The sequence below is a fragment of the Phasianus colchicus genome, chromosome Z, assembly GCF_987193195.1.
Source record: "Phasianus colchicus chromosome Z, bPhaCol1.hap1.1, whole genome shotgun sequence".
In the NCBI taxonomy this organism is placed as follows: domain Eukaryota; kingdom Metazoa; phylum Chordata; class Aves; order Galliformes; family Phasianidae; genus Phasianus; species Phasianus colchicus.
In genome coordinates this window covers 46,974,253-46,997,611 of record NC_143476.1, presented here as the reverse complement: position 1 = coordinate 46,997,611, position 23,359 = coordinate 46,974,253, and the positions used below count along the sequence as shown (strand labels likewise).

Genomic DNA, 23,359 nt, shown 5'->3' with positions numbered 1-23,359 from the left:
CACACAACAGCTTAGGTAATTGTGGCTCTGTTTCGAAGGGCAGAAAAAACAGTATTTATTTGCCTTGTACTAAGTTGATTTTTAGTACTCTGTGCTTTGTGCGTGCTGGCTAAATCCTGTTGTGTTTAGTGTTCCTATGTGTTCAGTAACTTGTCAGCACAGGAAAAAGTTAAATTTGTGTATCGTGGTAAACATACATATGAGACAATCCAAAGCCAGCTTCTTCAAACTGTGATGCTCATCACCATGCTGTGTTCTGCTTGAACTGATTTCTGACTGGGGAGTAGAGATCTGGGTTGCATGGCAAATATTTCTCTAAATGCAGTCTTTACATGTTCTGAGTAATCGGTGTTTGTGCCAAGTGTTGAGTTAGCTCCTTCCTTAACATATCAAAGCCTCGAGGAATAGGATGTAATATCTTCACTGTGCCTACAGCTCTGCTTGCAGGTGCCACTCAGCCCTGTCGCATACTGGTGCCTGGGCTTGGTATTAGCTGGGCTATTGAGTTTTCACCAAAACTCTGAGCTTCTGAAAGGGACATCTGACAAGGCTGTTATTCCCCGTTGGCACGGAATGCTGCTGCACATTGGTTTAATCATGCCAGAGAGTTTATGGTAATTAAATGAGCAAGTCAGGAGAGTACTGAATTACTTCAAGTTACATGGGACTGCAGTGTATACTTTTTTAACGTATTCTTGGACACATTTGACATTTTTTTTATCAGACATTCAGTATCAACATTTTGGAAGTCCTGAATAGCCCACAAGTTTTCAGACAGCAATTATAAACATAAAGAAAATAACACAGACTTTAAATTACCATAGAATCATAGCAGGAAGGGACCTTTAAAGGTCATCTGATCCAAATCCCCTGCAATGAACAGAGACACCTACAGCTCAATCAGGTGCTCAGAGCCTATTCAGCCTGACCTTGAGTGTCTGCAGAAAAAAACTTTGGTTTCTAGTTTCTAGTAAAGTGGACTTTCTTGCAGCTAGTTGGTTGTGGCAGGGGACATTTTCATTGTAGCTAGGAGCTGCCTCTTTCCTTGAAAAGTGCAAGGATTCTTCACAGTCTTTATGGATAAAATAGCAAAGTGTTTTCTGACAAAATATGAAACTCCCAACATCTCATCAGACTTTGAGTTCATCTGTTTCATGTATATATTTTTGTCTTTTTTTTTTTTTTTTGTATTCAAGTATTTTATCCCAGTTTATTATTTTCATTAGAAAATTCGTGTATCTTCCATTACAAAGCCTCGTGGTTGTTCTTTTAATAGAATATTTCTGATAAGAGACATTGAGATAATCCAGATGAACAAATGGAGCAGAGCAGGCCATTTATTTTTTTGTTTTGTTTTGTGTGACTGTGAGGACTATAATATGTCAGGAACCTTTTCCTTTTTCAATAAAAGATCAGGACGTTTTTTCTTGAGTTTAATTCAAAGGATGTTAGCCAGATAGGTGACCACACTGACAACTAGGTTTTAAACGGATGTCATCTGTGTAACAGTTGTTCTCTGCAGGACTAATAAAGAAAAATACCAAGAACAGGTCAGATCTTGTAGCTTCTTGGTTTGTTACAAATTAGATTTCCATAGTCAGTGTTTTACTGGCAAGGGAAAGGCGTTTTAGCTTGGAAATTCAAGAAAGTTATTTTTCAAGAAATGACAGTGAAGTTCCTATGGGATTTTTTTTTTTTTTTTTTTTTATGAACGATGTGCTTGGGAAAGATTAGTTTAAAGTGAGTTGAAAAAATCAGAAAACTACTTACTCTTCTGTGTCAGCAGCTCATTCACTCAGCAGTGACACTTGTGCAGAAGCCTCCCTCGAGCCTCCCATCTTGCAGGAGTTAGTCTCACTGGGTTGTGGTATAAATTGTTTTACCAGCTCTTCCTCTAAGCCCCGAGAAATGTGACATACTTAAAGGCCATCTTCAGAAAGAATTCCCTAGAGTTCTGTGCACACTTTTTGTATGTAATTCCTACCAATACTGTGCCATTTTATGAGTGTGGAACACCTGTACTGCAAAAGAAGGTAGAATGTGGAATATCCTTAATTATTTCATAGGTTTAGTGGGAGAGACAAACTACATGCTAAAGGTTGTTGAAGACACCATAGTCTGGTCTTCTTTTCTGAGCTCTAATTGATACCTGATCTTGTAGGTAGGACTGAGTGTAGCAGTTTGGATCTACATAAGAGAGATCACAGTGTTTGGAGTGCAGGGATAATACGGTTTTTGAACTGAGTTTGTGTAAGACAGCATACCTGGAAATGTGATGGGTGTGAATCTCTTGGGAGCCTTTCTTTATCTGTGAAACACTTACAGAATGTAGAGCTATATTGGAGAATGGAGTGTGTGTGCATGGTGCATGGAACTGGTTTGGGCAGCAGGGAGGGGAGCAGGGCTGTGGGCTGCTGCTGGGCTGTGGGCTGCTGCTGCCTGCTGCCTGCTTTCATGCCATCTGGAAAATGGGATCAGCCTGTTTGGGCACCACTGCCAGGCAAGAAGGATGCCCCAGAGCTCTGTGCTTGTTCATCCTAATTCTCAACTCTATGCTTGTTCTCAGTTCCTGGAATTTAACTATTACCTCTTTTTCTTGCCTCCAATAGCTGCTTTCATCTGTAGAGTACTTATAGAGCCCCAGCTAAACCAGCTGCTCCACTTCTTTCCTTACTGTCCATCCCTACAGGGGAGGGCTGACTGGGTACCAGCTGCTCACACTGGGTGGGGCTGCAGCTGCTGCAGGATGGAGATGTAAGCAACTTGCTTAAGCACAGAACAGCATAAGTCTCAGCAAGTGAGCATGGGGTCAATAACCCAAACATAGGTGATGGGGGAAAGAGCTGCCCTGCGCCCGCACAGAACTAATTTCTGCTGCCTCTCCCTCCCTCCCGAGACTGAAGTGGATTTGTTTTCATCTGAGGGACAGTGAGATTCAGTTCTGTCTGGCCAGCTGTGAGGTTTGGGTTGGCCCTGTGTCTAGCCCTCAGCTCTGGGCAGAGGGCATTCAGGCAGCACAGTGCCCAGTGCCCACACATGGCCACTCCAGAGCTCCTGCTGATGCCAAGGATCCTTGCTCTGCTCTTGGTTGGTTGGATAGAGACAGGTTTAGACTCATCTTTTGATCTTCGGTATGTGCTGCGATCTTGTTCTAATTGTAGCATAACAGAGAGAGAAAACGTGCCATTGTCTGAGCAATAATGAAACACTAAGCATGTGGAAATTCTATTAGTGCCTTGTGGACTGTAGCTGTCATTTCATTTGTCCTGGAAATCCTTCCATATGGCTATGACAAAGATTCAAGGCTGAGTGTCTTGGCACTTTGAATGCATTAGCTGTTCCTCAGACAAAAGTCTGTCAGACATGCTGAAGCATCTAAAGGGATGTATTTATTTCTGTAAGTAATGTATTAAATAGAAGTGTGTTGCTAAGTTTGCTGTTAGGAGAGAAAAGCACTGTACAAGAATCCTGTAGGATTTTCTTTCCTGGTGAATGTTAGATGAATGTGTCTGTTTTCTGTAAACTTCTTTTTCTCTGCTTCTGGTTTTTGCATCTCCTCACTTTGAATAAAGTTGCTCCAAACCTTTTTCTTGAGTGTAATTTTACAGAAGATTATATACTTTGTAATTATTTTTCTCTATATATAAATATACACAAAATGATAATGATAGTAATAGCTTACAGTAATAATAACAAATGGAATGAATCTAATTTCTTTGATTGAGCACTCAGAGTATCATCTCTGTGTTTCTCATGTAATAGGAAGGCACACTGAGACATTACTTTGTCAATTTTCCTTTCTATTCTCGATCATATTTATCATTCTTGCCGGATTTTGTTAAACTTGTCCTTCTGGTTTTGGGGTGGGGTTTTGTTTTTTATGTTTTTTGTTGGTTGTTGGATTTTTGAGACATAATTACTAGAATTGTATGTTTCTACATCAAATTAGAAGATAGGAGTCAGCTGTTTTTGTCAAGTGTGAGTGCTTGACATGCATAAAACTGGAGGAGGTTGCAGTCAGTTCAGTTTTGTATGATTCTCTGTGTTCTTAGCATATCTCTGCAATTATAAGCTTGTGTATGTTATATTTGCACCTGTTTTCTTCCATTTAAGCTATTTCAAAAATTCACAATGAATCAACACCAATTATTTGCTCTTGCATTGTACTATGTAGTTATTATGTAATACTGTACAACTGCTTGCTTTCTGGAGCAAGAAATATTATTCCTCTTGAAAACGTGTCTTTTAGCTAGAGGAGGTGTGAGTTCAAAAACTGATAAATACAGGAAAGTGGCAAAATTATGTGTAATTGCCACTAACAAAAAGTGGTTTCCAGTATCTGAATATATTCCATTTCACAAAGTAGAGAAAAAGTAGAGGCAAAGTAGAGAGCCAGAATGGTTCCACCCTCTTTTTATCCTGCAATCATATTTAAATATTTTTGTAGTCAGGCCTGAAAGCTTTGACTGTATTATTAACAAAAACCTTAAAAATTCTTCTCCAGGAGTTTCCTTCATTGTTTTGATAGCTACTCATTGTAGAGCTGGTGCTGCAGCTCTGTAGGCAAAACATCAGCATTATTCATGATGATTTTAAATTTGAAGTTGCTTTCCCCTGATGTCATTATGTGCGTTAAATTCTTCTACAGCATACTCATAGAAGCAAGTTTTTTGATTGGTATGTTCCTATCTGTAGTCCTTTGTGTCCTAGTAAGGATGAACTTCATTTCTTTCAGTGCAGTATAATTTCTGGTAATTCATTGACTATGGAAAAAGCATCATACGTGTCATAATCAGTGATTAATTGTTGCATTTTTCATTTAACTAACTGTCTCCTCCACAAAGCCATATGTTTTTTCAGTTATCTGTTCGTAGAACATGGGCATTTTTACAAGACAAGTAACTCCCTTGCAGTGTTGCATTTCCCCCCTCCCCCCCAGTTCTTCCATCTTTATTTTGGAACTGTACTCTTTGTTGACCTGTTTCCTCGCATTGTTCTTCTGTCAGGGCCTGCAATTCCTCCATTAGATTTGTGAGGCTAGTCTATAGCTACTCTGAATTCATGCAGAGATTTGCTCTGTCGTAAGCCAGTGTCATCCTGCTGCACTTCACACACAGCCTTGTCCTCACGAAACTGCAGCACCAACTTAATTCTGTGCCATTAGGATGCTCCTATGAATTGTGATCTAGTAAATGTGGAGGAGACAAGCTTGGAATATGTGCACTAATGACAGTCTAGTTACAGTTGAATAATAATATAGCAGTCATAAGCACAATATGTGATGAAATTTCATGTACATGCAGTTGTGCTTTAAGGTACTGTATAATTCAATATAGTATTTAAATGTTTTAGATGAAAATATTTACAGATGCCTACTTAATATATTTTCTGCAAATTGCTTTAGATTTATGACATTTAGGTGCCACTGTGAGTAAACAAGCATAATTTATGGTACTGGGTTGGTATTTTTTGTTTGTTTATTTCTAATGTTTTTGTTTTAAACTGTAGTTCATGCACTGTAGATCCACTGTCAGTCTTCATAAATTTCAGCTGGCTGCCAAACCTGAATCCAAGGGCTCTGCACTGTAGGAGGCAAAGTCAAAACATTTGTATTGACGGAGCCAATTGAAGGTATGAAGGTATCAGAACTGTGGTCTTGAAGTTGTCAGTGTTGTGTGCAGAAGGCTGTGGCTCTGTGTTTGCAGGTCCTCTGTGAAGAAGACCCGGTAAACTTGTACATCCTCTACATGGCAAGACTTATGCAAACCATGCTGGTAATATTAAAAGGGAAGCCGAACAAGTGCTGCATACTTCTTGGTTCTGAAAACATTTATACAATTCATTAGCCAGTGGTGAAACAGAGCAAAATAGATACCGGCTTTGAAAAGAAGGTCAAGAGGGATTTTTATTTCCCTTCTGCCCTGTGTTCCAACTATTCTTCTTCATAAATGACAAATCTGGTGTCTCTAGTAGGAGATTTCCTTGAAGTTGCACATGCCTAAGATCAGGGTGGGTGCACACAAGTCTGGGTGTGACACAGGAGGGTTACCTGCCCCAGGAGTGCTCACAGCTGAGGCAGGAGCCTATTTGGCATCTCCAGGTTGCCAGCATGCCCTGCAGCTAGCAGAAGTGCTGTGCTAACATTGGTGCTGAGGCTCTTACCTGACTAAGGTGCAATTGGGTGTCATGAGTTGGTAGCAATTGCTGGAGCTTTAGTTAATTCAAAACCATTGCAACATCTGAACCGGCCACTTGGTCACTACTAATTTAAGTGTTTTTATATTCTGTTAGCCAGTCTTCCCACAAATTGTCCTTGAGTCTCCTTATCCGCAACATGTTTCCTGTGCAATCAGAGGTGTTTTGTGCCTTGTGCCTATTTCTTTTACGCAGTGTGTAGAGTATAAGATGTAAGTAATGTTTTCCTCTAATATAATTAGGATGTTAAGTCTGGACTAAAGAAAAAAGTTTGCATTGATTTTTCTTTGCATCCGATCCTCTTTACAACTCTGAACTTAAAATATATTCCTGAGGGTACCTTGGAGTTTTTGCACATTGAGAGGAGAATTGTTTAATAGCCTATAGCTGTTCTCCCAAAATAGTCTAAATAGACAAGGAAAAAAAAAATCAATGCACCCAAATAAGGTCATTTGCTCACAGTGATTAGGACACAGAAATAGTCCTTTTCAAGGAGGTGGAACGTATCTCAAGATATTTTGATGGATTACAAAGGTCTGAACTAATTTTGGTAATGTAAACATCAGTGTGAAGTGACTCTGGTCCCATCCATCCCGCATTCAAACAAAGGTGGATGTGTTTCAGGCTGGATTGAATAAAGTGCCATCTGGTTCTCATGTGGTTTGACTTGCCAGCAAGAGCCATCGCAGTTAGAGCTGTGTTTGAAAGGCAGGTTGCAGCTGACAGTAGGAAGCATTTATCCTGCATGATTCCTGCCTTTTTGCTCTGATCGGAGCTTCATGCACATAACTGTGTCAGAAAACCCTTTTTTCTGTGTTCAGACGTGAACACTGTTTGCAAATTTATTTCAAAGTACTCTCACTTGCTCCAAGTCTCAGGTCTTAATGTAATCATCTTTCCCGACCATTGTCTTTCATTCTCCTGGAAATAATTATTTCCAGCATTTTCTGAGCAAAACAGAAAACGAAAAAAAAAAAGAAAAGAAAAAAAAAAAAACCTCCTGGAAAGATCAGGCACCTTTTTTGTATTGCTTTTCTGCTGATCTTGTCTTCATTTAATAGACCATGTTTTCTTGAGTACTTCAAAATATTTCTCATCACTTGCCCTTGGTACTGACCTTGCAACCTGAGAATCAAGAAAGTGTCATGTTAGTGACTACTAATTAGTGCATCCGGAGAGCTGCTTCTGCTGGCCTTCAACCTCCCAGAGGCAGCAACAAAAGCTGTCATATGTATCATACAAAGAAAACAAGTGTTTGCCATGGCTTTTCTGTTGTTCCCCCTGCACACCCCAGGTTACAGATAGTAGCATGAGCTCAATTGAAACTGCATCTGAGTTTGTAGGTTAGGAGGTAATTAACCCACAGTGTAGTAGTTGAATTTTTTTTTTTTCCATGCATAGCATAAGGCTTTTATTACTTGGTTCTTACTGCATTTGTGTTATTTTCATGGTAAGAATAGAGAATAAATCTCTATTTCCTTTCAGCCTTTTTGTTGTCGTTCCTGCTGTCTTTTTATTTTTTTAATACTTCCCACTGTATTAAATATATTTTAATATACAGTGTAAAGTCGACATGGAACTTTTTGTTTGTTGAACAATCTTGTTAATAAGAGAGTCAGCCATGATACCCGTTCATCGTTTTTCTGCTGCTTTACCTATTTCAGCTATCATATTTTGGAACCACCCTATTTTGGGTATAATGTGCAATCACAGCCTTGTCACAGAACTGTCTGTGCAAAAACCATTCATGTCTTTTTTATTATTTATAATTTTTCAGGTCTTCAAAATAGAAGTGCTAATGAGTGGAAGGAAGCATTTTGTGGAGAAGAGATATAGTGAATTCCATGCTCTCCATAAAAAGGTAATTATCTCTTTACACGTAGCAGATTTGTTTCACTCTAATTGATTCCCCTCACTTGAAATTGTTAACATTTATGGCTTATCTTAAATACATCTTGTGATTCATGTCTCTGGAAAAGAGACCTTAGCTTAAATAGTTGTCTGCTTTGTGGAAGTGAGGATGGTGGGTTGTGAGCTGATCATTTCTTACTCTACTTTTCTAATGTTTTTTACATGCTGCATTGCTAAAATGCCATCTGTAGTATGTTGGGGTTTTTTTCTTCTTACAAAATGATGAAATACAGCACATTCCTATAGCAAAGCAATACAGCTTTGTTTTTTATGCTGTTATGCAAGTAATTTATGTTAAATCTATAAATTGAATTGCTAACCTGCTGAGCTGAAGCAACAGCTTGTGCACACCAGGAAACTAAACATGAAAAGGACTGGCTTACTCTGCTGCTCTTCATTCAGTGATTGTGGTAGGAAATACTCCTTAAGCCTGTCTACTGAGTCCTCTTACTGGTGTATGAAGTGAACTTAATTCCTTCATGATTGAGTGCCCATTAACTGTTTTGATGACTGTTAAAGGGAAGGTACGACTTCTCCTCCCCAGGCTGAACTAGATGCTTCTATTGCAACCTCCCAAAAGGCAAATTTAAATCTTTTCTGCCTTGTGAAAAGCAAATATTGTGAAGAATAATTCTGGAAAAGCAGCAGCCTACTGGTGTTGGGAGTATGCTGAATAGCTTCAGTCCTTTCCTCGGAGCAGGGTCAACTTTTCTTGCTTTGGCATTGGAGGAGTATGTGTAGACTTGACTGCTTTTGCTTGTGCTGCTTTTCTTCAGTACCAAAAATCTGCCTCAGCAAAAAACAGAGAGGAACATAGGGAAGAGCTTGTGGCATTTACAGCTCCTGCCACTGCAGTGTCACAGAAGCTTGCTTGTACCAGCATGTTTGGTATCCCTGAGTCATTTCAGGAATGGTCTGATTTAGGGAGGAAGCAGAGAATTGGCAGAGAGAATGAATTTTGACAGCCTTATATTGATATAAGCCAACTTGGGACAACAGAAGGAAACTGATGAGGTATATGTGTCTTTGTCCTAAAGAATCTTACAAACAAATATAATTTTGTTTTACTGCACTGTAATCAATATGTGCTATTATTTCTTGGCCTTTTGCTTCTTGCCCCAGTTGTGGTAATTGACTGCCGCTTTATAACGTGCGTGTTCCTGTTTATTGCTTTAATTCAGATCTCTCTCACATCTTTTTTGCCTTGTGTTCTATTTCAATATGATAACATATGAGCAACGGTGTCAGAATCAGCAATACAACTTTACAGTGCTTTTGCCATTTTACACACACTAAAACAATGAATGAAAGTAAAATAGAGTAGGCTGACTAAAAATTATACAACTATTAAAAGGGAAAAATTAACTTTTCTATGCTAAAATTGCATATCCAAGTAGATTGTTTCCTGTAGTTGTTGTCTAATTTCACTGTGATTTCTGGTGTTGCATGGTTTAGTTTCCAGTTATCTCTTGACTTACTTGCACGTTTCCCCTCATTGCTCCACACAAGTGTCATGAATGATTGCAATCTCAGTCTCAGGTTTGTCACCTTGCAGTAACTCCCTTTGTAGAGAATTATCCTTAAACCACCAAAAAAGCCATTAATGACATCCCTTTGTTTTTCTAACCAAAAATAGCAGCAAAATATTCAGCCAAAATTCAAACGGCACTTGGATTACCTTTCTGTCTGTTACATCTTACACCTCATCTGCTTGGTGTCTGTTTTAAGTTATGCTGTGATTTTCTTAATTCTTCTAGCACAGATGCAGAACACCCAACATGTTTAGCACAGCATACTATTTAAGTCTTTTTTTTTCCCACAAACCTACTTAGGTTTGTAGTAAACAAAGAGTTGAAGAGCTCCTGATCTGAGGCTGCTTCAGTGCTTTCAGTTGCAGAAATACTGGAGAAAGAGGTCTCTAACAATACATTACATCATTTCACCCTTTATTCATCTGCTTTATGTTAGAAAAAGCAGAAAATCTCAAAGGTCCTAAGATAGTACGATTCTCTTCTTCCCCTTTAATTCAAAACACGAGTTCCACTCTCCATTGCATGCTTGAGAATTATAAAGGAATCATTAAATGTACTGCATTTTCAAGGTGCCCTCAACACTGGAGATGACTGGTGAGCAGCAGAAATAAAGCCTTTGCTGGGGACAGCTGGGGTAGAGAGTGGGGCAGATTACACCTTTGTCTGAGAAGGCTGAGCTGCACTAGAACCTTATAAAGGCATGGAAGGACAGCATAGCCGTTGAGAGATGATTCATTCATCGGAGTGCCAATAATGCCAATTAATATTTAGATTCTTTTACTTATTTATTTAGTTTTGGTATTTTTTAGGAAAGCCATTTGCAAGAAGGTGGCTGGATTAGTCGTTCTGTGCTCACCTTCTCTTGCATACCAGGTCTGTGAAAGAGCTAAGCCCCATTTTCTGTGCAATCTGGCTGTAATGGAAAGGATTTAAAATCTTCAAGGCTGCTACGACACACAAGTACAAATTACTTCTTTGTCACATTATAGAATGTAATTGAAGTTTGAGTGAAACTTTCGTGATTTTCATTTAATTCATTTATACAATGAATTAAAATCTTCCAGTCTGTATAACGCAGTTAAAAATACAATGATATACCCATATTTATTCACTACTCTTTTATTCCACTTTTTTCTTTGCATTTCAGTAGGTTTTTTTTAGTATGAAAATGTTAGGTGACAGCGAAACAACCAGTGCACTGAAATCTAGAAAACACCTAAGATCTACACATCAAGTTTTGCAAATTATTTATAATTTGAGAGTAGTTGTGACTTTCCATATTTGGACAAATAATTCTATAATTGATTATCTGAGACATCTTTTAGACTTTAGGTAAATAGGGACTACAGTTTGTCAAATCAACATCCTCAGCAGGTTTGCAGATGACACCAAGCCGAGTTGATACACTAGATGGAAGAGATGCCATCCAGAGAGACCTGGACAGGCTTGAGAGGTGGGTTCATGCCAATCTCATGAAGTTCAACAAGGTCGAGTGCAAGGTCCTGCACCAGAGTTGGGGCAGTCACAAGCACAAATGCAGGCTGGGCAGAGAATTACTTGAGAGCAGCCCTAAAGAGAAGGATTTTGGGGTGTCAGCTGATGAAAGTCTCAACATAAGCTAGCAATGTGTGCTTGCAGCTCAGAAGGCCAATTGTCTTCTGGGTTGCGTCAAGAGAAGGGAGGTAATTCTGCCCCTCTGCTCTGCACTCATGAGAACCCACCTGGAGTACTATGTCCAGTTCTGTGGCCTCAATACAAGAAGGACGTGGAGCTGTTGGAGCAGGTCAGAGGAGGGCAGTGAAGATGGTAAGAGGGCTGGAGCACCTCCCCTATGACTACGGGGGTGAGGGAGCTGGGGCTTTTCAGCCTGGAGAAAAGAAGGCTCCAAGAAGACTATATTGCAGCCTGCCGATACTTGAAAGGGACCTACAGGAAAGCTGGGTAGTGCCAGGTAGAGAGGAAATGGCTTTAAACTGGAATAGGGTAGGTTTAGAGTAGATATTAGGAAGAAATTCTTTACTGTGAGGGTGGTGAGACACTGGAACAGTTGCCCGAAGAGGTTGCGGATGCCCCCTCCCTGGAAGCACTCAAGGCCAGGCTGGATGGAGCTGTGAGCAACCTGGTCTAGTGGAAAATCAGGTTTTCTGTTTTGGCTTTAAGGCCATTCAGTAAACGTACATGAGTTTGGTCAGGTTTCATTTTCATTTCTTATTAAATTGTAATCTAGCACTGTTAAGAAACCAGGAAGTTGCAAAATATTTCCAGAGCGATCGAGATTTCTACTCTGAAGCTTCGTTACTTGTGATTGTAGAGACGCTGATATGTTGGCACTGCTTTTTCCTATAGTGACATCTCAGCGATCTCAAAGATGAAATGTAAATTCTCAATCTCCCACGGGTACTCATGTCAAAGTCAATTTTGAGTTTCTTTCTTGCCTCCCTTGCCTCAGATTTACTCAGAGGCAATATACAACAGAAAGAATGTCCAATGTCACCTCCTATTAAAATGCAATGAAGCCTATTCCACTTACTGTTTTTGCTCCATTGTTTTGAGGGAAATATTAATACTGGTTGGTTTTGAAAAAAACACGTTGCTCTAGAAAGAGAATTCTTGCTGCTGTCATAATAGATATTTGTGTCTGTCTGTCTGCTCTCATTTATGCATACACCCACATATTTCTGCGTATATCTGTAAAAGATTTTGTATGGGAATCTTTAGAGAAACAGCTGTGGAGCTCTGTTGGAAGTATATTCAGTGGCAGTCTTGCTGTTTTTCTTTGTAAGCTATTAAACACAACTGTCAATTCACTGGGGCAGTGTGAGGGCATGGATATCTTGCTCTCTTGATTCCAGAAAAATGTCTTGCTCTTCTCCTTCCCCCACGTGTACATAAATGCCTAAATCTGGCGTTAGAAATGATTGTGGTGTTTTGTCACCAGACTTAGCAATGTAATACCTGTGTACAGTGCAGTGATACCCTAATGTGTCATGCAAAGTCAGTTAATGAGGAAATGAAGCACAAGAGGGACTTAACGTTGTGTCTTATATCTTCATTGGGTGCTTAAGGCTGCAGTGGGTGCTGAATCCAGCTGTCAGGTGCTGGTGTTCCTTCCTCATCTGCTATTAGCTGCTTTGAGGTAGGTTGAACCCTTGCTCTGTGGTTTCTGGGCTTCTTGAGTAAACACTTCCCAAGGCTCGGCCTTGCAAGTCACCAGAATCAGAGATTGACACTTTGCTTTAGTTATCCTTCAGCCCCTCCTGCCCACTGCTCAGCTGCAGTCAGGTAACTGTCTGGCTCCAGCGTGTGATCAGTGTGACATGGTTCCTCATTTCACGTATTCTAAAGTAGCTGCTGCTGTTTGATTGTAAAGCTGTTAATGACAACTTGTGCTAGGCTTTCTGTTCACTGAAAAGGGCAGCTGAACACAGGGATTTTCAACTGCAGCCTGTAGGTATGAAGGGGCTTAAGAAGTCAGTTGTTACTTCAGTGAGTTGAACTTGATTGATAAGGATCTTGTTGCTGTGCTGTTTTCCTTTATTTGTGGTTGATTTACTGATACTGTCTCTCATCTCTAATGTAAACATGTTTACATTTCTTTTTTGTCTGGATTTCTTTTTGTTTTAGCTCAAGAAATGCATAAGGACTCCAGAGATCCCTTCAAAGCATGTAAGGAACTGGGTCCCAAAGGTCCTGGAGCAGAGACGACAAGGCTTGGAGTTATACTTGCAGGTGAGTCTCCTCTCACTAGTGTGGAAGTAAAAGCAGCATATCTTTTCAGAGTTATAGTATCCAAAGCATCTGTACGTAGTTCAAGTAGTTCAGGTATGAAGTGGTTGTTCACTTCTAAGCAGTTTAAAATGTGGACTGCAAGTTGCATCTCTACTGGCAGTGTTCTCTTAGCAAGTCTAGCAGCTGGACTGTTTGCATTTTGCTTCTGATTAGGCTGCTTCTCATTAGGCTGCTGACTGACTTGAGCAAACTTATAGGCACTGTATTTTCCTGCACATGAAATAATAATACTATTCTTTCCAAATCTGAATTAACTGTAGTAATGAAAAGTGCTATAGAAGAGAAAAAAGGGCACTTTATTTAACTGACCTCAGCTTAGGCAAATTACAGAAGCAGCAGCTTATCAAATTCATATCCCTCTTCTGTACATGTCTATATCTGAATTGTTCATCTAGTTGAAGTAGGCATTCATCATCACATAGTCATCTCACTGTGGGCGCTGCATTTTTAGTCCTACCTGGACACTCATTATGTTCCAGACTGTAAAGGGCACCTACAGTAATTTTTTGGATATATAAATATATAAATATATGACTGATAAATCCCATCCTTTTTTAATAGATGAAAATTCTACTGTCACTGTGATTGCTTCAAAAATTATTCTCTTGGCAGTTAAAAATGCCCACTGGCATAGTTCTACAGCCATTTCTCTGGTGACAGAGCAAGATTAAGGTGTTCCTCTGCACGTATTTCCAGTTCACTGCACTTTCTGCTGTATTAAAGGAGACCACAGAAATGGTCTGAGCAAAAAGATAACAGTTTTGTGAGGAGGGAAAGTGTGAGAGTGTTTTGTTTTTACTCGGATTATTTCAGGTATCTGATTTATGTCATCATCCACAGTTGCAGTGGCACAACTGGAAAAGTGGTGAACTGCAACATAATGTACCATGAGAAACCATCAGAGAAAATGAATGTTAACCTGCACCACTCTGACTCAGGAACTTGCCTCATTTTCAGGACAAAGAAAATTACTTAAGGAGGAGGAAATAATTGCAACGTGATCCAAGAAAGTATTACTTCTGACATTCTTTAAAAAGCAAGTTGGAAAGAAAGAGGAAAGTCCAGCTCAATTTTTGTTCTGAAATACAAGGAGAGTTTCCAGAAGTAGAGTTGTTTTTTTTTATTTTTTGTTTTAAAACATTTAGTGATTATTTTTCAACTGAAATATAGAATCATGTAATTTTTTGAGTTGGGAGGGACCCTTAAAGGTCCTACTGCCCTGCAATGAACAGTGCCACCTACACTTTGATCAGGTGCTCAGAGCCCCATCCAGCCTGACTTTCAATACCTCCAAGGATGAGGCTTCTGTACCACCTCACTGGGCAACCTCTTTCAGTGCCTCACCACCCTTAAAAAATTCTTCTTCAGATCCAATCTAGAGGTCTGCCCTTGAGTTTGAAACCATTTCCCCTTGTCTTGTCACAGTACTGTCTGCCAGTACTTGAAAGGAACCTACAGGAAAGCTGGGAAGGGACTTCTTATTAGGACAGGTAGTGACAGGAAGAGAGGAAATAGCTTTAAACCGGAATAGGGTGGGTAGATTTAGGGTAGATATTAGGAAGAAATTCTTTACTGTGAGGGTGGTGAGACACTGGAACAGGTTGCTAAAGTGTCTGTCCCCTTCTTATTTATAGCCCCTCATTAGATACTGATAGGCAATTACTGGGTGTCCCCAGAGCCTTATGTTCTGCAGGCTGAACAGCCCCAACTCTCTCAGCCTGTTCTCATAGTGTGATGTTCCATCATCACTGTGGAGGAAGATGATAAAGAACTTTGGTCCCAGTACTGACTCCTGAGGGATTTTACTTGTAACTGATCTCCGTCTGTTCAACACCCCTCTCTGAGTACAATCTTGCAACCAGTTCCCGGTCCATCAAACAGTCCACCTCCAAATCTATGTCTTTCCAATTTGGAGAGAATGATATCATGGGAAACTGAGTAAAAAGCCTTACAGAAATCCAGATAGATGATGTCAGTGGATCCTCCCTTGTCCACTGGTGCAGTTACACCATCATAAAAAGCAGCAAGGTTGGTCAGGCAGAGCCTGTCTTCAGTGAAGGTATACTGGCTGCCCCATATCACCACCCTACTCTTCCATGTGTCTTAGCCTCTTCTTCCAGGAGGATCTGTTCCATGGTCTTCCCTGGCACAGAGGTGATCCTGACAGGTAGTAGTTCCCTGGGCCCTCCTTCGTACCCGTCTTAAAAATGGGTGCAAAATTGCCTTTTTCAGTCACTGGTCTTCACCTGATTGCCATGACTGTTGAAATATCATCAAGAGCGGCTAAATTTGTTATTGTGGGTGAAAAAAAAACATTGCAGTTGCCAAGGCTTTCTGGTTTTGAAAAAAAAAAAATCTTTTTGGTTTTGATGGCTATCAGCACAGTTTGTGCAATCAGTGTGTTTTTATTTTAAGGACATTTTCAGTGACTTTCCTTTTTTTCCTGATTTTCTTGAAATTGCCTTTTGGAGAGTATCAGTACGAAGGCACATACATCTATTTCTTGTATGAGGTTGGTTTTGTTAAGAAGGTACAAGGGTAAATTGCTTAGCATTTTTTAATTACTGATTAAACTTTAAAAGAACATCTCCCCCTACTGGAAGACTTAGTCAACTCTTAAAATTGTACATTCTTCATGTAATTAACTTGTACCCTCTTCTGTCACTGATGGGTATCACATGAACATGCAGTGGTTAAGACTGGAAAGGACAGCTACGAGAGCCTCATTTTAGGAAAATGAATGCCCATATCAAGGCAGTTGACTTATCAGAGTGCCAAGCATTTTCAAGACAGTGTAGGAATGCGCTCCAATTTCAAAATATATTCGGTCTGTTTTTAATTCAGCATTGTGTGTATAAAGTGTGGCTGATATGTTTTCAAGTTATACTGATGGAATTTAATCTTCTAAAGTAGGTTGGCTACTGCCATCACTTGTCAGTTGTGGTACTAGTTAACAACCATCTGTGCCGTGGGCTTATTTTTCTTGCTGTAGTTTTTTTCAAAACCATTTAGAATCTCACGCAAAGATTTTGAGCAGATACACAACTATTACTTTCAAATTATTTGTTTTATGCAGCATATGGTAATTTTTCATTATTTTACTTTGCATCTTGGAAAAACCTATGCCAAAGACAAATAACACGCTGTGCCAACTGCAGTTACACACAGACCTCTTTCTGACATAGCCTACTCATATTGAGTTTTTAATATATTTTTAATGAAGTAACCTCCTGTAGTTGAAATTTGGATAAAAATAATGAGATGAAATTAGAATATTTGATCTGTCTCTGTATCAAATAATAAGGAAAGCAAAGAATTCCGTGGTCTGAGGTTGAAAGTGCTGCAGCTTGAGTACCTCATCTTCTCATGGTGAAACCAGCCTTTCAGATTCTTTCAATGTATGGATTTTGTTTCTTGGGGTACCTGGACAGGAGCTCAGAGACATTTCATTATAATTTTCTAATGAACAGCAAAATGGTGAATAAACCAAACATTATTAGACTGTGCTATAGAAATATGCACTCTAGCTCTATTAGAACTGTTCAGCAAAATCCACTGTCATCCATTGTCAGCTTAAATTCATCAGATGGGTTAATTTTGGTTTTGAAAGCTAGCTGAGGATGTGTTCTTCCTATAGTGGTCTGATTTTTCTGGAAGTGTGCAAGGTTGGTTTGTATGTGTTATTTTTAAGTGTTTTTAAGTGTACTCTACAATCTTGCCTGAAATTTACATCTTTTGTTTTTAATACTGTGAAACAGTTGACTGGCAAGCACTAGTGCGTTTATTGGAACAGTGCGCATAATAATAATACAGCCCTTGTGAATATTAAGAACAAGCAACTAACTGACAACTGAAAGAAATAATTCTATTTAATCTTCTAATGAGGAAACATATGCAAAGATATGTGAACAACAGAATATGGCTCCTAACATTCAAGCAAGTTAATATGAAGCACTAACCAATTGCTCCTCTGCTTATTCATGGTAACTATCTGTGCATGAGCTTAGCCTTCGATACTGTATTTCAAAATGATGCGGATCACTCAGTGCTCTTTTTTGCACACTGTTGCTTGTGTTTGAGTTCATTAAGTCATCTTTTGGATGGGCCAGTTGAACTGGCAGTTGGGTTTTTATTTTGGACATTGAAGATGTTGGAGCAGCACTGAGGGCCTTATTTTTGGTTACTGTGACAACTGTGTTGTCAATCTGATGAGTATTTGTTACAATTAGATTTTGTGTAATCTTGGAAGGAGCAGTTTTTACGGAGCTTATTTTCGATGAACTGCTAATAGGGAAGAATTTGATATAACGACCTGTCCTTTACTGATTCGAATTTAGGTCATATCCTGGTCCCAGAAAGACACTGGATGTTATTGCCATCCAGGCTCTCTGCCTAGGGTCTTGCCCTTTGTCAGGCCTGCCTTTTGACGTTCAATTCAGTAGACATTTTCTAACCCTTTGGGCAGAAGAAATTTCATCATTGTTAATACTATCAGTCCAATGAGAGAAAAGACATGGTTAACAGAATTCATTGTAATGTGACACCCACTCAACATCAGAATATGTCACTGTTAGTCTTCATTGAAATAATTTGATTATAGAGAGATTTTGGAGAAGGCCTGTATTTGTGATGAGCTTCAGGATACTGTCTTCTTTATTGTGGTCCAGGTGATCTGAAGAGATTCTTCCTATGACTGGCAGGGATCTCATATAAAATTGAGGGCTATAAACCTTCTGAACAAGTCTGTGTGGGAGTATGTAGGGTCTATATGTATGTACATCTCTAACCAGAGATAATACATAGAGATAATACTTCTCTCAGCAGAGATCAAGAAAGCATACTTGCCTTTTATTTACTCTTGAACTTTGTGAAAAGGGAACAGTTCTGATTCCTGAAGATAAGATTGGTTGGAACACTGCTCAGCAGTGAGATTTGAAGACTTGGTGAACTTTGACATTCCAATTGTTTCAGGGATCCCAATCTGCAAAATGAGTTATGTAGTTCATGAAACTGAACTAGAGATTTGTTTTCTGTTTAAGGAAATAATCTGGAGATCTGGGAAGCACTTTGACCTGTATTTCAGTATTCTTCAATATGCAGTTCTCTTTAAAAATATTTTAACTCCCAATCCTTCCTGGAAAAAAAAAAAAAAAAAAAAAAAAAGATAAATAAAAATCAATCTTTTTATGATTTTTCTGTTTAAAAGTAGAATCTAACCCTATCCTCCTTAACCATTTTAGTTTCCAGCTGATTGAATATTGACGAGCAGTGCTCAGTTCCTCTAGGAATAAATTCATGAGAAATATAAAGGAGAAAATCACTCATTACTATACTCATTACTATATATAAAGTATATATAGTATATACTTTTTTACTCTGGTTTGGGGAACTATGCAAATAATAAATGCAGAAGAAAAAAGTATTTCTTCTATTGGTGACTGCAGAAGAAGAAGTATCCTATGGAAAATTTGGCCCAAGATGTCATTTCTTCTTGGACTATGATGATTTTCTCTAATAACTTAACAAAATATTAATATTAAATTGCTTGTGATGAAGTTAAAATAAATAAGCAAATACTCTTTTCTGACTAGACAATCTCAGTGAGGGGATGAAATAACTCAATGAGCAAATAGCTCAAAGAGCAAATCAAAAACCCAAGCTTTTGGTCATCTGTATTTATTTATATTCTGAAACATTTGAGCTACTGTCATTTATGTTGACCTGGTTCTGTGCTGTTGCTTCATAAAGTTTTAGATTAAAAGAAATGTTTTTCTTAATTTGAAAGCAGTTGCAGAGCACTGCCAAATTCAGTGTTTCATATTGCAACTAAGGATATGAATCCTCTGTTTTCTTGGAGTGTTAGTCATTTTCACTATCATCCTGAGGAGTCAGATAATTTGATTTCCTGAGGTTTGTTTTATCTAATTGTGAAGAAAATAAGTTTTCCATCAGCTAATGGGAAGATTCATTAGTTCTTCACTGCTTAATTGTTCCAATTTGTGTTGGCCTCTTTCAATTCTAACAAGGAGGAATGTGAATTCGGGCCTTACCCATCCTGAAGAACATTGGAGAGGTCTCTGCTCAAAGAAAAGCCATCTATGCTCCTGATGCCAATCTGCAACTACTCCACGGTGTGCTTGGTCTAGAATTTTGCCTTTTTCATGTCTGAATAATCCTTTTCTGTAACTGTGGCTGAAGTGCTGCTTCAGAATTCTTTATTGGAGGAGAACCAGAAGGTGAAAGTGGGGAAGCACAAATTCTTAGTAATGCACAGGATTTTTCACTGATTTCTCTTTCTTAGTAAAACAGAGGGGAAAGCGGTATTTAAATCATGGTAATACATAAAAATCAGCCTAAGATCATCAAGGAGAGGGGAAAAAAAGGTAGACTGTCACATAAAAAGAGGGATATTTTGGTTAGTGGGTTGTATGGAGTTGGCATAGAAAACTGGAACCAGGAGCGTTCTGTTTGTGCTTAATAACAGAAACAATTTTTGAACTTCAATTATCTTAAAAAAGAAAGAAAAGGAAAAAGTAATGACTTCAGAACATTTTCACCCTGTGCTGAACTTTTTAGAAGTATTGGGATCTCTGTATGTGATAAGTGCACTTCTGGGAGACATTGTTTTGCCTCTGCCCAACAGAAACTGTTGGTTGCTAATTAGTTCTATAAATGTTAATGGCAAAATGATCATAGAACTGCTCGATGATCATTCAGTTATTTGAATTTTATTTCTGTGCACCCATTCTGTCAATTTTAGCATTCATTACAACTGTCCTTCCTTTGTATTCTCAGAAGTGTGCTCTATATCAAGAGTTGAGCTATTCCTGAATAGCTGTGTGTTAATACATAAATGTATTGAGAACGCAAAAAGTTCAAACTGTTTAAAGGGAAGAGTGGAAAAGCTCATGGAAGACTTTACACTTATCATAGGAAGTTTGTGACTTGTGTATGACTTTTGAGGCTGCTGGACTATTGAGGGAAAGTATCTCATGCTATTCATTTACACTCCTCCTTGGTAACCATTTATCACAGCCGCTTTTGGAGATGGGATATGGTACTAAGTGCACCTCTGAGGATAATTTATTTGCACGTGTTGGGCAGCTGGCTTTATATTTAGAAGCTGAATGCATAGGAAGAAATTTTAAACATTGAAACTTTTGTGCAAAATGTGGACCTGTTTTTGTTCTTCTCCACTTTATTCTGTGTGTGTCTCATCTGCGGGCTTTTTCTCACTGTGCTTCTCTTTAACCATATCTGAGAGCAAGAGCTGGATAGGATTCACTTTGACTTCCTTATGTCATTCATTAATCACCACAAAGATTTCTTTGGAAGCCATCCTCCCCTTTGTCCTATGTACACATTCTCTGTTGGAATCTATTTCTAACTAATTTAACACCAAATTGGCTTATTTGCAGAAAAAAAAAAAAAAATCCCATCAGGTCCAGAACAGATGCTTATCTTCCTGATTGCTGTTTCTGGGAAGCAGTTTTCTTTTAAATGCAGATGAATACATCAAGAGGAAAGAGTTTAGTTTTAGAAAGTTGGAAGTAAAAGTTGGAAGCAGTGAAATAAGATCTAACTCATGTCTTGCTGGAAAGGCAGTTGGATCACAGATGTCCATTAATCACAATGAAAATTCTCTCTATTATCTGAAATTAATCAGTGTCATCCTTCTCTAATGCCATTTAGTCTACGGTAATCGAGGTTGAACTCTACCTATAAGGAGCTATAAAAACAATGGTGACAAGAATAAAAAAGCAAAATGTTCTTTGTCCTTATTAAAGATTGTGAGCAGAGTGTTAAATAATATTAATGGCTTGGATTGTCAGTACTTAACAGTACTTTCCTAGTACAAGTGATTTTATTGATCGATACAGTCTCAATGTAACAGGGCAGATTATTCTACTGATTTTATCGAAACCTTAACTAAGTTTGTTAGTATACCACATATCTTTAAATAGATCTAGATGATGATGTAGATTAAGAAAAGCAGACCACCATCCATCTTTTTTTGATTGGTTAATAACTTAAATCCATCATTGCTAAGACCAGCTCTTTTAAGATTCTGTTGTGCATACATGTTTCTTCGGTGGTACAGACACGTAGCTGGATTTCAATGGCTGTGGGTTTTAAGGGAGTGTGTTTGACAGATGCAGACTTATATTGGCTTAGAGGAGCTGTAAAACGAGGGGAAAGCAAAATTAATTTTGCAGATAATTTAAAAGAGAGCTTTTTAATAACAATCTCTGTTTACAAATGTGTATTCTACAGCAGTGTTTAAAGCTTGTGTCAAGTGTGTCAAGTGTGCTTAGGAAAATTACCTGATTTTCTTTTTGCTTTTTGAGCGGTGGTACTTTGCATTTTATGATTTTATGATATATATTTTCCTCCATCTTCAATAATCTGGATTTTTTTTTTGCTACATAGAACTATACTACATGATTTTCTCTCTTATTCTTCTTTTGAGTCAGAACTTATAAAATTAAATTTTACTCAGTTAAAAGCAGAATTTACATTAGAAGTCATTACAAATTTCGAAATCATACATAAGCAGTTTTCTCTTTTCATAATGCTGTAGTATAACTTACTGTTGCCCGAGTTAAGATGAACATCAGAGTGCATGCACTGCATATTGTATATACAGTGAGAAATGGTCTCCATCATGACCTGCATGTGGTCAGAGTAACCAGATTTTGAGAGAAGAGAAAGAGATGAAGTTCTTTGCCCTGTGTCACAGCCTGTATAAGCAAGATATTAAATCTGGAGTCCCCATTTTGTGGCTCACGACTGCAGTGTGCTGACTCAGTCATTCTCCTATCCATGATGCCTTCTAGAACAATAGAAAGTTTGAGTATCTCATCTTATTTAGCCATGATGAAAATATAAATGTGACCATCTGTGATCCTGGAGGCAACTCCTCATTTAACACATAGATTTTATATTTTCAATATTTTTTTTCTCCTTTATGAATATTTAGTAGATTTGTATGAGTTTGTGTAGGGGGAAAAAAAAGTCAAACAACTTCTGTCTATTGCAGTAAAGGAAGGAGGGAGATGCAGCTCTTGTAAGGGCAGTTATTATCCCAGCCCAGTACTATGGTAAAACGATAGTTGCTCCCACTTTTTCATCAATACATAATATTTTAAACACATTTTCATTTTCTACTCTATGTTGTTTTGCATAAGCTGATTCTTATTTTTTGTGTACAACTATTTATTCCTTTTTTAAATTGTGCTTTCAAGGCCAGTTAAGTTTTACTGGCTTTTTCTTCAAAATCAACCTGCAGATTTACTTATTGAATTGCCAATGAAGAGAAAAATACTTTCTAGTGAAAGAGTATTTCATTACTGCATGGGTAGTGCAGTACAGAATGGTCTGTTGTGATTACTAAGCAGCATACAGCATTAAATAAACAAGCAGTTTACACCTGTGTTTCCCATATTGTTGCCTTGATGCAACCTAGTTGTAGTCTGTTGCCTACACTCTGTGTGACTGAAGGCCATTCATTAATTTTCTTTAGGTATTTGTGAAGTGTGTGTGAGTATAGAGGAAAAGTAGGTGAAGAAATGAGTAAATCTGTCCTTATAGCAGGGTTTGAGGTTTTACATGTCAGAACATACTTGAAGGTGGGAGGTTGAAAATAAAATAGTGAATACATTCTGAGTAACTGAATGCCATTCATTCTGTGCTTTGGATGGCTCTTGGGGGATCATGTAAGCAACAGTTAATGCATCTTTAGGAAGGCTGAATGAAAGTTTGAATGATAAAATTATTCTGATAGTTCTTCACTTTGAAGTGTGTGATAACTTCTGTGTTTTTATCTAGCGTTGTTTATATCTGGTAAAGGGTCTGGAGCACCAGTCATAGAAAGAGCTGCTGAGGGAACTGGGATTGTTTAGTCTGGAGAAGAAGAGGATGAGGTCAGACCT

At 38.5% G+C, this 23,359-nt stretch overlaps 1 protein-coding gene across 5 annotated transcripts in view; it reads left to right on the top strand.

The window, feature by feature from the left end:
* SNX24 (sorting nexin 24) overlaps positions 1-23,359 on the top strand; it is an 80,253-nt gene that overhangs the window by 32,112 nt on the left and 24,782 nt on the right. For all 5 annotated transcript variants that reach the window (XM_031607162.2, XM_090132678.1, XM_090132679.1 and 2 more), the window contains exons 2-3: positions 7,973-8,056; positions 13,263-13,367. In XM_031607162.2, coding sequence (XP_031463022.1) covers positions 7,973-8,056; positions 13,263-13,367 — 189 coding nt within the window. The remainder of the gene's footprint in view (positions 1-7,972; positions 8,057-13,262; positions 13,368-23,359) is intronic.